Source organism: Cynocephalus volans, chromosome 8 (assembly GCF_027409185.1).
Source record: "Cynocephalus volans isolate mCynVol1 chromosome 8, mCynVol1.pri, whole genome shotgun sequence".
Lineage (NCBI taxonomy): Eukaryota > Metazoa > Chordata > Mammalia > Dermoptera > Cynocephalidae > Cynocephalus > Cynocephalus volans.
This window is the reverse complement of record NC_084467.1, coordinates 16,212,341-16,227,165: the sequence shown is the minus strand read 5'-3', so window position 1 is coordinate 16,227,165 and position 14,825 is coordinate 16,212,341. Positions and strand designations below refer to the sequence as shown.

Genomic DNA, 14,825 nt, shown 5'->3' with positions numbered 1-14,825 from the left:
TAAAGCCACCCATAGTTTCTGTACTTTGAGAACACAGTTTACCTTACAGGCCACATTTCTTGTTCATTATGGTCTCTTAAGGGGAAGGGTAGAGAAAAATTGCTTTGAGGTGTATGTAACAAAGAAGATTTATAGAGTATTTTTTATAACTTGCTTAAGATTCCACTGTTGGTTAATAGAAGTAGACATAGTCTAGAATTGGCTCACAAGCCAGTGTTCTTGTGTAGATAATCACCACATGCTAAATTACATGCCTAGGTATGTCCTAACCATTATATAGGAGGAACCTCGGCCACTTGTTGGAAAGCTGTAAGTTTGTGCCTAAGATATTTATTTGCCATTGTAACCTCTGGGCTATAACTACACAATTGTTCACTTGATCATCCAACTGTCTCCTTGGTATAGGTGAAGTCATCTTTTTTCCTGCTAAATTTGAATACAGGTATTATTTAGACCTAGTATTTCTCTGCATGGCTTCGCAGTGGCAAGTAGTAAGCCTGATCTTGTATTTCAGCTCAAACATCTATAACTGCACCAAAGACGTGGAAGAAACCAAAAGATCGGACCCGAACCACTGAAGAGGTGTTAGAGGCAGAATTGGAGGTAAGGGGCAACAAATTTCTTTAGCTCATCTTCAGAGCAGTGGTGACACTTCATAAGACAGGTATCAGTTTATACCTCTTTTCTTGAGATACTGTTTTCTCAGCACAACTTGATATATCAAGCTGAGAGACTAATTCTTTAAAGTTCATTTATAGTAGAATTTTAAAACAATTTTTATTAATATGTTTAGCTTACTTTTGAATTCTTTCTTTCAAAATACCTCTTCTAAAATAGCAGACTTTTGGTTAACTCTCCCCCTCCCCTAATTGAATTTTTTTTGTTCTTGTTATTAAACTGACTAATCTTGCAAACAAAAATGGAAGGTTTTTAAAAATACCTGTCAGCAGTGGTGGTAGAAATCCTCCAGTTCATTTTAGGGAAATTCATTTTGAATCTGCCATCTTTTTTTTTTTTTTTTTTTTTTTTTTAAAGATGACCGATAAGGGGATCTTAACCCTTGACTTGGTGTTGTCAGCACCACGCTCTCCTGAGTGAGCCATGGGCCGGCCCGAATCTGCCATCTTTTAACTGCATCCCAGTAACATAACTTTTCTTCATATGGTTTTTCTTTCTTAAAATAAGCCATGTCAGATTTTGCTGTAGGTTAAAACATACCAAGCACAAGAGACGATGTGAAGTCTTCACGACAAGGCAAATTCATTCCTAAGGATTGCTCTAACAATTTCCTAAGCTGTCATCTCAGCATCTTTCATGTTATATACTGAAGCTTATAAATGAAGGTAGTATAAACAATCTATGTAGCTTTATTCTTCTTTAACCATTCTTATATCCACTTTATTAAAATAATTTTTATTAAAGGCTTAAAATGATACTATTAAAATGTAAAAGTTATTTTAAGGTAATTTTAAATTCATTTACTTCGTAAAGCTTTTCTACCTAGTTCTAATTCTTACCCTCTTCAAGCAGCTAACAGTACCCCTTTACTACTTCCCCTGTCCTGTCATCTTACATGATGCTCTGTTGATGTCACAGTTAGTCCCCTAGCAAACACTGAAATGGTGAATGGATGTGATTTCATTGTGGTTATCAGGGGGTAAAAATTGGCAGTAAGTTACAAGGTGCAAGTAATTGCTGTTCTCCTCTTGCAGCTGAACAAGAAAATGTTGCTCTTACAGAGAATAAAAACCTTCCAGAGACAGGGGAATTGCATACATTCCTGGTATGGCTGAAAGAGCTTTATAAACTAATTTCTGTTCAGATTCAGCTGGTTTTTTAATTCATTTTCCTCTGTTATACTTCATGTTTCTTTGACCTATGGCTAGGTTTCTAGGCATTATTGAATATTAGATGAATAGGTCAGTACTCCCTTCCCTTCAAATATTCATTCTGCTGCATGATCTCACCCATATGTGGAATCTGAGAACCACTTTTTTTGTATTGTGTACAGGCTGGGGAATAGGGGAGGGGAGAAGAAGTGGTGTACTAGTGGGACAAAACTCTGCTATGTACCCTAAGCAAATCGTTGTGCAGTATGTGCATGTATTGAAACCACACACTGTACCCCACAAACATAAATATAAATACAATTGGAAAAAAAAAAATCATTCTATTCTTTAGCTCAGGGGTTCAGCAACTTTTTTTTGGTAAAGATCCAGATAGTAAATATTTTAGGCCTTGCAGGCTATATGATCCCTGTCAAAATTCCTCAACTCTGCCACTGTAGCCGAAAAGCAACTATAGACTGTGTAATTGAATGAAGCTTGGCTATATTCCAGTAAAACTTTATTCATGGGCACTGAAATTTGAATTCATTTGTCATGAAATATTTTTCCAATTTTTTTTAACCATTACACATGTGAAAACCATCCTTCCGTTGCATACTGTACAAACACGGGTAGTAAGCCAGAAATGGCCCAGGAGCCATAGGTGCTATAAACCTGCTTTAGCTTGTTATTCTTCAAACATGAGAACTGTTTTGACTTATTTTGAATTAGTCACTTTTTTCTTACCCTTATAGTTTGAAATAAAAAAAGTATGTGGTCATTTGCACACAGACTTCTTGCAGAAATCCTATTGCCTTGTCTTTCCTAAAATTGAGTGTATGTTAGAGTAGTTTAGTAAATGTTAGATGCTGTTGTCTTCATTTCTGCTCTTTAAGCTCTCCTTTCCTTAGGTTATTTTCTCAGCCCTAAAATAATGTATTTCAGGTATCAGCCTATTTTGGGTTATATGTTGGGTTGTTAAATCATTATAAATATTTTATGAAATTCTTTAAATTCATAGCCTAGAAAAGTAACATGAAGTTTGAATCATCTTAAAATTGCTGATCAAGGCATCTTACAATTTGTTTAAAAATATTAGGACATTTTATCAATTATTATTTAGTTGTCAGTTTTGACTTTCTAACACTTTTAAAACTCACAGTATTAAGCAGGCAGTTTTTCTTCTTTCAACAAGTTCCAATTAAAAGGTTCACTTTTTATTGTTATTTTTGTTCTGTTTTGATGGCTAGCTGGTAAGGGGATCCAAATCCTTTTTTTTGTCTTTTTTGTGACCGGCACTCAGCCAGTGAGTGCACCGGCCATTCCCATATGGGATCCGAACCCGCGGTGGGAGCGTCGCCGCGGTCCCAGCGCCGCACTCTCCCAAGTGCGCCACGGGCTCGGCCCGGGATCCAAATCCTTGACCTCGGTGTTACAAGGCTACGCTCTAACCAATTTAGCTAAAAAGCCCTAAAAGGCTCACTTTTGACCATCTAGCCAATGAAGTGCTCTTTTTCTTCAACTCTAGTTTTCTGAGTAAACAATTTAGGAACTGTTAGACAATTGAGTAGGGTTTTGTCCTCCTGAAAGAGAAAATCATCATCATCATTTAATTCAGCAATTTTTGTGGATTCCCTTGAAATATTTCTCATAATAATGTGCCTCAGACACTTAGTAATTCAGTGTTCTCTGCATTATGGTTTGTTGTTCATGGAACAAATTTCTTTATTCTTCTTTTTCCAGTTAGAATTTGAATTTCCAAGTAATACAGCTTCTGTTTCTATGCAGTAGGTTGTCTATTATTGATTTAAGTACAAAGAAGAGGATCCAACATATTTTCTTCTCTGAAATAGCATTTTTTTTCACATTTTATAAGATCTAATATAAGAATTCTGTATAATCGTACGACTATAATATATCATCTTCTTTCTTAGTAAGTTTAGGTATCGTTTATATATTCATGTTCCAAATTATAAAAGATCTTCTTGATGTTCTGTATTTAATTATAAGATGGTATTACAAGGTCACCATGAATTAATTTAGATGATAGTAGAAGATGAAATTTTAATAAGTGGGGCTGATGATTTATGACTCAAATTGGTAGATCTGTTTTTCTCAAAGTTTAAAAAATGCCTACAACCCGCCATGTTTTATAAAAAGAAATTATTTTTTGACTTTATTTTCTTGGAATTTTATGCCTGTGTTTCTTTTGATGGTTTCTATACACTGTCTCTTCCCATGGTGTAGTTGCGGGGAGGCGAGGGGAGGAGGGTGTGTGTGTGTTAGTATATTTGAAGGAAATTTTTATTTCCATTGTAGAATCAGGGCCTAAAAACCATCTGTTTCTGTTGTTAACATTTTAAAATTTAATATTTTTCTCCATGATCTGAATATGGTAGAAGAAAACTAGTATTGTATCTGTTATAATACTACTTTTATATAAGTAGGTAGGATTTACCACTGAAGTTATTTTTAGAAAAGATAATTTCACAAATAAATTGCGGTGAACCACTTCCTGATATGTATGAAACTCTTTTACATAATCCTCTGTTGAATCAGCATTGATTTTTGTCTCCTATTCTAGTGTGAATTTTTGAATGGGAATGCCTCTTCTCTCTGAATGCTATTCCAGAAGATTGTTCTCAGAGTACTTACCCGTCATGAAAAAGAGACTTAAAGTTCATGGAGAACTTTGCCTTAAGGAGTTTTCGTGGTTCTTGAGGCCCTTAGAAAGCCATTTTTGTTTGATATCTGACACCAAGGTCGTCAAAAATAATAAAAAATATTTAATTATTCAAAAAATAATTGGATAATTTAATTCTATTTTGCCTTTTAAAAATAGGTGTGATATTCCAGAACCCAGATTTTTTCCTAGGGAGATATGTTTTGAACATATTTCTATATATGGTATGATTTTTCTATATGTATGTATAAGGTCACAGCCTCAGAGAAGTCTAAGAACCAGTAACAAAATTGATTTTAACTAGTAAGGGTCCTCCTGGTAAAATGGAAGATGACCAGCTTTATAGAACTTAAGATACATTAAACTATTCCGCAACTCTCCATTTTGCAGCCAGAGGACAGCAAAAAAAAAAAAAGCCCTCTAGTGTTTCTTTTTATATATAACAAGCTTTAGTGGCAAGGATAGGAGTGCTTGTTTCAGATTTCTGAGTGGGAGTCTTTCATGTCCATGAGGTTCCAAAGAGTAACAGTTTTTTCCATTCCTACCTTTGGTACATTTGAATTTCATTAGTCTCATGTTGAAGAATTTCAGTAGCCATTTGAATTGTCTGCCTTAATCCCAGGTGCTGAAATGAGAAAAATGTGGTTTTCAATAATTTACCATTCCAATACTGTATGCTATACACATTCTTGAGTGATGCGTTTTTTGAAGGGTGTAGGTCTTTATGTGTATTTACATACATGAATATGTCTCTGTGTTCATTTATGCTTTAGCTTAAAGCCGAAGAGGAACTTTTGGTTGACAATGTACTTGAATCTGAACAGGATAAAATTAGCCAAGGGTTTCATCCTGAAAGAGATCCCTCTGACCTAAAAAAAGTGAAAGCTATGGAAGAAAATGGAGAAGAAGCTGAGCCAGTACGTAATGGTGCTGAGAGTGTTTCTGAAGGTGAAGGAATAGATGCTAATTCAGGCTCCACAGATAGTTCTGGTGATGGGGTTACCTTCCCATTTAAACCAGGTAAGTTTATCCCTGCCTTCCTGTGTACCTCTTTCCTTCTCCCCTTTATTTCACTGCAACCTTAGAGAAATGTTTTCTCCTTCCATCCAGAGACTCATCACAATGTAATATTTGTGGATTAAATCAACAGGCATTAGTTATTGGCTAGCAAGTCCAGAGAGTTCTTTGTTAGTGAAAATGGGGGTATGCGATGCTGGTATTCCGCTTTTACTGGCGTTGGGAATCAGTCAGTGCCAGGCTGTTGGAATTCGATAAGAGAAATTTACTTTTATTCATTTTAATTGAAAGGGATATTACAGATAGGATCGTATTCCTTGAGATAATGGTGCTCATCATTTCACAAGCCTTGAATGCAGTTTGTTTACAGAAATCACTCTGAAGAACTGAACTGCTGTATAAATTAGTTGAAAACAGTACAACTGAGTTCTTGAGCACCTGCAATTTGGGGGAAGGGCTGTTAAAAATTTACATCCCAATAAGCTGTTACCTTTTAATAACTATAATAAGATAATAAGGATTTTTTGGAAAACATCTGCAGAATTGTCTGTAAGTGGATCTGTAACCTGTACATTAGGAACTGCTAATATATGGAGGGTCCAGTCTGCTATCATGAAGTGTTGTTAGGCCTGATTTTGTCAAGAGTTTTGTTAATTAAAAGAAAAAAATTATGACTTGTTTTTGTTATACAATAAGATTTTGTATAGAAATTTTCCAACTTCATATAATGAGAGAAGGGTTGAGTAGTGATAAGTGTAACAATAGTTATGGTAGCAAAGTAAGTATTATGGCAAAAAACTAATTTAAAATTTATGTTAAAAATATTAGCTAATAGTACATTTAGAGTCAGCGTATTTGGGAAAAGGTATGTGTATTCCCGGTTTAGTTGGCTCAGCAAACAAGTACGTTATTTTCTTCACATTAAACTGAAGGCAGGGAAGAAAATTCTGTATCTAACTGCTTAGACTTTTCATTATCTTAAATAAGTTATTTTTGTGTTTTTGTTTGTTAAAAAAAAAAAAGTAAAACTTTTTCGTTTCTCTAAAATAACATTGCTAAGTGAACAAAGTATCCTTTTTTATGAAGCCAAGAGTATTATCAAATTTTTTATTTCTGAGATATGTAAAGGCTCAAAAGTTTATTTAATGAGGCTTATAATATGTCCATAGCTAAAGGTTGTTTAGTACATATGTAAAGTGGTTCCTACTTGCTGCAGATTATTTTACTATCCAAAAGTATCCTATCCAGAAGGGATGAAAGAACAAATGATAGTACAAAATCTTTATGTGTTATTTTCGCAGTGTAGTTCAGTGTTTCCTTTATGTTTTTGTTTGTTCATGAGGAGATAAAGTAAATTCTGGAATTTGATTTATACTCTTACAGGATGTACATATAATACTCTACATTCCTCTTTCTAGAATCCTGGAAGCCTACTGATACTGAAGGCAAGAAGCAGTATGACAGGGAGTTTCTGCTGGACTTCCAGTTTATGCCAGCCTGTATACAAAAACCAGAGGGCCTGCCTCCCATCAGTGATGTGGTTCTTGACAAGGTAAACTGCATACTCAGAGAAAGCTAAGTCTCTTTGGTGGGAACTGATTTTAACTCTCAGTGCAAATATGTGAGGTATGAGCAATTTTTAGGAAATGTTAGACCAAATATTATTTGAATAAAGACATATAATGTTTAAGAACTAGGGTTTTGCTAAACACTGTTGGTGTTTGGTTTTATTACAGAATACAGTAATGTTGAACTTGGCTCATATTTTAGTGGTGATTTTAAAAAATGTATTGATTATTTGTTTATTATGGCTGTTTCCAAATGATGTGGTAAAATTTGTGTGTTTGTTGGGGGAAATATATAGCAAAATTGATGTGGAGCTCTTTCCCTAATGTTCTAAAATTTATTATATTGGCATTGAGAATAGGTCAGAAACCTAGGAATGTGTTTGGTAGGTCAAACTTAAGTGGATTCAGCATAATCAAAATAATGTGTATATCAAAATTTCCCTAATATATATGTTCAGTGATTAAAGTCCCCAATCCTGTGCAAATACAAAGGCATCCTTCCTTTTTATACCTGATCTTAAAGGTGCACACAGGAAGTTAAAACAGTGTTTTTCTGCTTATTAAGTTAGAAGGAGTAAAGTCAGATGTATATCTGCTCAAGTAATTTCATGTAAATCAAAGATGAACCAAAGCTGGTAACTAAGCTTGAAGTATTTTTGTTTTGAAAAGGAACTGTTTATTACTAATTAAAATGTGGAGATTAACTCTGTTATGAAAAGAAACATCCACCTCTTATTACGGAGACGTCCAACAGCTGCTTTTCCAGGCCTAATTTGTGTTATCTTACTTAGAAGAACAACAGGTCTTCTTATTTTTATTGATATATCTTAGTCTTCTCCCTTAGGTCCTTATGTGAGGACAGATGAATGATTGATTGGTGATGCTAATTTGAGGCTACTTCGGTACCTCAGAGAGCAAGTTTTATATCCACTGAATTAGATTATCCTCTTAGAAAATATTCCTGTCTGTCTTGCTACCTTTTCTATTTCTGAGTTTGGCCATTCATTAGTTGATTTTTCACTGAACTACTTACTTAGTCTTAGTTTTGCTGAGTCCATAATCATATTATATGCTTATAAAAAGTCAGACATCTCAGATTAACAAGGTGGATAAAGTAAAATTTTAATTGGGTCATCACGTGTGAAACATATCTCCTTTGAGACTTATTGTCCACTCAAAATATATGCTTTACTAACCATGAGTGGACAACATCAAAACCAAAACAAGCAGTAGTAGGATTCCTATAGGCAAGTGCTCTGATGTCCTGGTAAATACCCTTAAAAAAATTCCAAAATTTTGCCTTAGATCAGAGGATCTCAGAATAGATTGTCTTGTGCCATTCTGCTGTCCTAAGTGTCGAGTGAGCCAGTCCACTGGTCGCTTCCCTCTGGGAATTTAAGTCCTAATCAGTGCCAGCATACCAGAAAACAATTGTCCTGATGGCTGTAAGGCTAGCCCTGGAGAAATTGCCATGGATCAGATTGGATTTCTGGTTCAGAAGTCAGTGCTTACTATTTCAGCTCACATAACTTCTTAGTCAAAGTTTTTGTTACCTTTGTGGCACTGAATGCTTTGGAATGTGTGCGTTAAGCTTTCCTTTGCTTTTTCACACAGATCAACCAACCTAAATTGCCAATGCGAACTCTGGATCCTCGGATTTTGCCTCGAGGACCAGACTTTACTCCAGCCTTTGCAGATTTTGGAAGGCAAACACCTGGTGGGAGAGGTGTACCTGTAAGTGCAAGTTCCCTACAACTCAGTTAGAAACTGTCATAGACTCCATGACATCTTGTCTAATGGCAAGAGCGGCTTTTATTCATTGATTCCTCTAATCAAGAAGAAGAAGGAGAAGAGGTGAAGACTATCCTTTCCATACTAATATTAAGGCAAATAAAGAATACACTAGAGTCATTTTTCCTTGAAAGAATCTGGCCTGACTTAATTTGATCTTGATTTTTTCTTTCATATTTTTTCAGTTGAAATGACCTACAAATGGGGTTTAAAAATAAAGCCAACCTTGATAGGATTCTTGTTTTGTTTTGAGGTGTCCTGTTATACTGGGGATCTCTCATGACATTCAGCTAATAGCCATCTCTTTGTCTTTGTTTCTACAGATTTGCAAAGTTCAAAGCAGGCATGGGTTGCCAATTCTGGAACAGAACAAAGCCCCACCTTGCACTCCACTGGAGATGTCTCACCCACCCCTGAAGAGCCTGCCTGTAGGGGTGCGCTGAATCCTTTGTTGTTGTTGTTTTTAACAATAGTTTATGATATTATAATGTTTTCTGTCCTGGTCTTATTTATGATAGGTTGTGAAATCAAAATGTGAACAAATGACCTGTACAAAAGATTGCAGTATTGGTAAACGGCAGATTGCCATTACACCCCCAGTGGCAAGGCTCTTCAGCGGTGGAAGTGGCATCACCAGTGGAGTTGTGCTGGGGCACGGCACTGTGCAGAGATCGGCAGGCTCTGCCTACTCCATGCTCTGTAGACTTGTAGAAGGCATGGGGAAGAGTTGCCAATGGTATGAATACCTCTTTTCCCCAAATTAGAATGGCATAGAGAGCACTAAGTCTAAAGTTCTGGTGGACCTTGGAGTTTGATGTACATTTGCAGGTCACACTGTTAAGACTACTTTATTTTATGCTTATAAAAATATTTTTATGTAAAGTAACACTTTTTGTTCCCCCATCATCTTTTTATTTCTGGAATGGCAACTTTTGAAACCTGCTTTGAAATAAGACTACACTGAAAACAAATGTCACTTTGTAGATACTTAAATTATTTGATTATTTCCCTGTGGCCAAACACTAATTGAAAATACTTAAATACATACAGTGTGTTGGAGGCTTTGTAAAACCTACATAAAACCTCCTTAATTTGAAGTATATTGTTTATTGAACATCAGTATCTTAAAAACCTCTGTATGTGTGATACTGTTGTCACACAGGTTTGAAATTTATCCTTTATCTGTTTTCTCTAAATACTAAATTAAAATTTTTTTAAAGCTTGAATTACCCCACCAGAAAGTCTTAGAAAGCAGCTTTCTAGAAACCTTTTTAAAATTTTTATTTATTTATTTTAATTGACACATTGTAATTGTACATACTTATGGGATACAATCTGATGTTTTGGTACATAAATGTTGTATAACAATCAGGTTGGGATAGTTAATGTAACCCTCACCTCATACATTTATCATTTTTTGTGGCAAAAACATTTGAAAGCCTCTCCTCTAGCTATTATTTAATATGGGAAACTTAATTGTTAACTATAGTCACCCTACTTGTCTAATTGTAATTTTGTACCCATTGGCCAGCCTCTCCCTGTTTTCCTTTCCCCTCTCGCCTGTCTCTGTTAACCATTGTTTTACTCTCTGTCTCTAAAATATCAACTTTTTTTTTTTTATGGGTGAAAGAGAGAGCATGTGGTACTTGTCTTTGTGTGCCTGGCTTACTTCACTTAACATAATGACCTCCAAGTCTATCCATATTGCTGCAAATGACAGGATTTCATTCTTTTATAAGGCTGAATAGTATTCCACTATGTAAATATACTACTTTTTTTTGTTGTTGTTGGACACTTAGATTGTTCCATGTCTTGGCTATTGTAAATTGTGCTACAGTAAACATGGGAATGCAGATATCTATTCAACCTACTCACTTCATTTCCTTTGGGTATATGCCCAGTAATGGGATTGCTAGATTATGTGTAGTTCTGTTTTTAATTTTTTGAGGAACCTCCATACTGCTTTTCATAATTGCTGTACTAGTTTACATCCCACCAACAGTGTGCAAGTATTCCCTTTTCTCCAGTCTATGTGTCTGTTTTTATGCCAGTACCATGCCATTTTAGTTACTATAGCTTTGTAGTATAATTTGATCTCAGGTAGCATCATGCCTCCAGCTTTGTTTTTCTCAGGATTGCTTTGGCTATTTGGGGTCTTTTTTGGTTCCATATGAATTTTAGGATTGTTTTTTTGGTTTCAATGAAGACTGTCATTGGTATTTTGATAGGGGTTGCATTAATTCTGTAGATTGCTTTAGATAGGATGGCCATTTTAACAGTATTCTTCCAATCCATAAACATGGGATATCTTTCCATTTATTTATGTTCTCTTCACTTTCTTTCTTCAGAGTTCTTATAGTTTTCATTGTAGAAGTCCTTTCACCTCCTTGGTTAAGTTTATTCCTTGGTATCTTTTTTTTTTTTTTTTTTTTTTGTAGTTATGACAAAAAGAATTGTTCTTTTGATTTATTTTTCAGATAGTTTGCTATTAGTACATAGACACGCTACTGACTTTTGTATGTTGGTTTTGTATCCTGCAACTTTACTGAATTTGTTAATTAGTTCTAAAAATTATTTCATGGAGTCTTTAGGGTTTCCTATATATAAAATCATGTGTCTGCAAGCAGGGACTGTGTGATTTCCTCCTTTCCAATTTGGATGCCTTTTATTTCTTTCTCTTGTCTAATTGCCCTAGCTAGAACTTAACAGTACTATGTTTAATAGAAGTGGTGAAAGTGGACATCTTTGTCTTATTTCTGATCTAAGAGGAAAAGCTTTCAGCTTTTCCCCATTCTGTATGATGTGGGTTTGTCATATTGAGATACATTCCTTCTAAACCTAGTTTAAGAGTTTTTATCATGAAAGAATGTTCTGTTTTGTCAAATGCTTTTTCTGTGTCAATTGAAATGATCATTTGGTTTTTGTCTTTCTTTCTGTTAATGTCATGTATCACATTTATTGATTTGTGTATTTTAAACCATCCTTTCATCGCTGGGATAAATCCCACTTGATTAGGAACCATCTTATACCTTTTTTCTTTTAAGCATTATTTCCCTTTTTAATGGTTTAATTAATTTTTGGTTTTGGTTTTTATCTTTCTTTTGCCAAACATTTGAGATAATGTTGGTGCCATTTTGATTATTCTCTGGATAATAGCATCTGTGGTTATTATCTTATTGCTCAATTTTATTCACAGAAGGTGTTACGGAAAGTATGAATTGCTGCATCTCCTCTTCCAGTATATATCGCGCTTTTCATTACCACCTTGCTATTCATTATTTGCTGATAATTAATAGCAGCAAAAAGCAAATATTGTGAGTGGAGAATAAACTATATCTCTTTTAAAATATAGAAAATACAAAATGAATTTTTAAACGAACTTTATCATAATGTATGTTTGCCCACTCATCTATATGTCTACATACATCAGATAAATGAGTTATTCTGGTGCATTCAAAGTAACATGACTGGAAATGAGACACAGTGTCTCCAAAAGGGTCAGCTTTAATTATTTAATTTACTTTCTTTAAGTAGCTTTGTCATGTGTCAGAAGCTAGTTTTTAAGTGAAATTGTGATCTATCAGGGTAATGTTGATGTTATGCCTTAAAGCAAGTAGTTATTCTTCCAGCCTCTCCCCTAGCTAACAAACATTCTCCACTTAATTTGCCCAGCTTACCTTGGCATATTGATGTTGTGGATATAGAGGGGAATGTCATAGGACATAAATATCTAACATATAATGGTCACAAAATATAATGCTGTTTGGAACAAAAGCAGCTGCCTACTCTTCATAGTTTCTAGTTCTATACCTCTAGTAATTTTTGCCAGTTTTCCAAATTGGCTTACAGTTAATTACTACCCGATGATATTAAAATCTACTAGGTATGTTCCGTACTGTTGAAGGACATAAATGTCCTTCAGTGGGCAGTAAAATGCATATCTATTAGAAATGCTCAGAAAATATTATCTCCCTAGTTTTTTTAAAAAAATCATATTACTTGGCATTGGTGGTGTTATTTTAATAGTGATTGGTTTGCAGACATCACAGAAAGTGCTCCAAAAGAAATGTTTTAGGAGGAGCTGTGGACTTAGACTAGTAACTGGCCATTCATATTCATTTTAACTAACTTTGAAATTAGCTGATCTATTATGAAAATCCTAGAAGCAAAGTTTCCTGAGTTCATATTATCTCTCCCATTTCTCCTTAAAGGGACACTTGATTATCTTTCTTCTTTAAAAAATTGCTAGGTCAAATATTGGTTCTATTTTCTTTGATTATCCAGGTAAGCAGAAGAATTTGAGATTGTAGTCTCCGAGTGAGATAATAACAATGTATATTAAGTTCTAAAACAGAGATGGGTATAATTTCTTATTTAACACATTTATAAAAAATGAGAATGGATAAAAAAATACAAACTTCCAGCTCACCTGAAAAAAAAAAAAAACTATGGCTCACTAGTTTATCAACCCCAAATTCTGATGCTTCATTTTAGTTCTGACATTTGTGGACTTTGAACACAGTCTACCTTACAGTTCCTCCTCTAACTATCAGTCAGGATTGTCTGTCTTTCAAGCAGGGAAACCAGGCTTCATTTCTTTTTGTATACCCCATAACTCGTAGCACAGGGTCCTGCATTTTGCTTGTGTTTGGTAAATAAGTCATTCATCATATGGTGTTAACCTTTGAAGGATACTGTAAATTTGATGATTTGTATTCTTTCTCATACACAAAATGGGGCATGAAATGTTTAAATTTACATATCATTTTTTAAACATCCCTTTTGATCTTTTGGTATTGATGATGATACCTTACATAGTTTTTAAGGTCCTATTACATACCTTGTATCCTGTGATCCTCACCATAACTTTTATAGGTAAAACAGGCATTGTATGTATGAGAAAGCTTAAACTCAGCAAGGTTAAGATGCTTGCTCACAGTAACTCTGTTCATAAGTCGCAGATTTGGACTCGAGTCCAGCTCTTCTGTCTCCTAATCTGCCTCTTTTCTCCACCACACCACAGTCCTTCCAGTCATGGATGTTCCAGACAGTGAATTTATTCCCAGTGTATAAATACGAGAACATTAGAGATTGTTTAATTAAGCATATTAAGGATTTATAAGGACAGATGACTCTTTTTGTCCATGTGGATTCAACCTACCACAGATAGAAAATATTCAGTAAAAAAAAATTCCACAAAGTTACAAAAATCAAAACTTGATTTTTTCCACGTGCCAAATACTTCATTGAGTCCACACAGAAGAAGTGATGTGCAGGCATTGTATTATGTATTGTGAGTAATCTAAAGATGACTTAAAGTATACAGGAGGATGGGCATAGTTTATATGCAAGTAACTACCATTTTATATAAAGGACATTGAGCATCCATGGATTTGGATATCTGTGGGTGTCCTGGAACCAATCCCACGTGGATACCGAGTGACGACTGTATAGTAAATCTGTTGAGGACTCAAAATACTTAGATAAATATTTGTGAACACTGTTTATCATAGTTATACCTAGAGCTACAAATGTAGTTTTTAAGTCTGTCTTGGGAGCTTGCAGATGTGTTATGTTTTCAACTATTTTATTCTGGACTAACAACTTAAATGTTAGGTTTTCAAAACTTTTTTTCCTTTGAACCATTGTTATCTATTTAGTAGTATTTCTCACATCTCTTATGTTGCTCATTTGAAATTCACACATATTTGTCTTGGGACAAGTAAAGAGATGTGGTGTAAATCATATCTGCCACTTTCAAGATTCAGATCTCCAGGCATATTCATGAATGTTTGCAGTAATTTTTGGAAACTGACATTTTCTGTCTTTATCTCCGGATAGGTATACTATTCCTCTTATGTAATTTTGACATTATTTCCTTTCATTATAAGCAGAAACATTTGTTCTTGACAAAGTTTTATGTGCAAGTACATAGATTAA

At 34.7% G+C, this 14,825-nt stretch overlaps 1 protein-coding gene across 10 annotated transcripts in view; it reads left to right on the top strand.

Annotated features, from left to right (window-relative positions):
* EIF4G3 (eukaryotic translation initiation factor 4 gamma 3) overlaps positions 1–14,825 on the top strand; it is a 311,414-nt gene that overhangs the window by 218,867 nt on the left and 77,722 nt on the right. For all 10 annotated transcript variants that reach the window (XM_063105198.1, XM_063105197.1, XM_063105193.1 and 7 more), the window contains 4 exons: positions 515–603; positions 5,283–5,529; positions 6,945–7,078; positions 8,709–8,828. In XM_063105198.1, the coding sequence (XP_062961268.1) occupies positions 515–603; positions 5,283–5,529; positions 6,945–7,078; positions 8,709–8,828 (590 nt within the window). The remainder of the gene's footprint in view (positions 1–514; positions 604–5,282; positions 5,530–6,944; positions 7,079–8,708; positions 8,829–14,825) is intronic.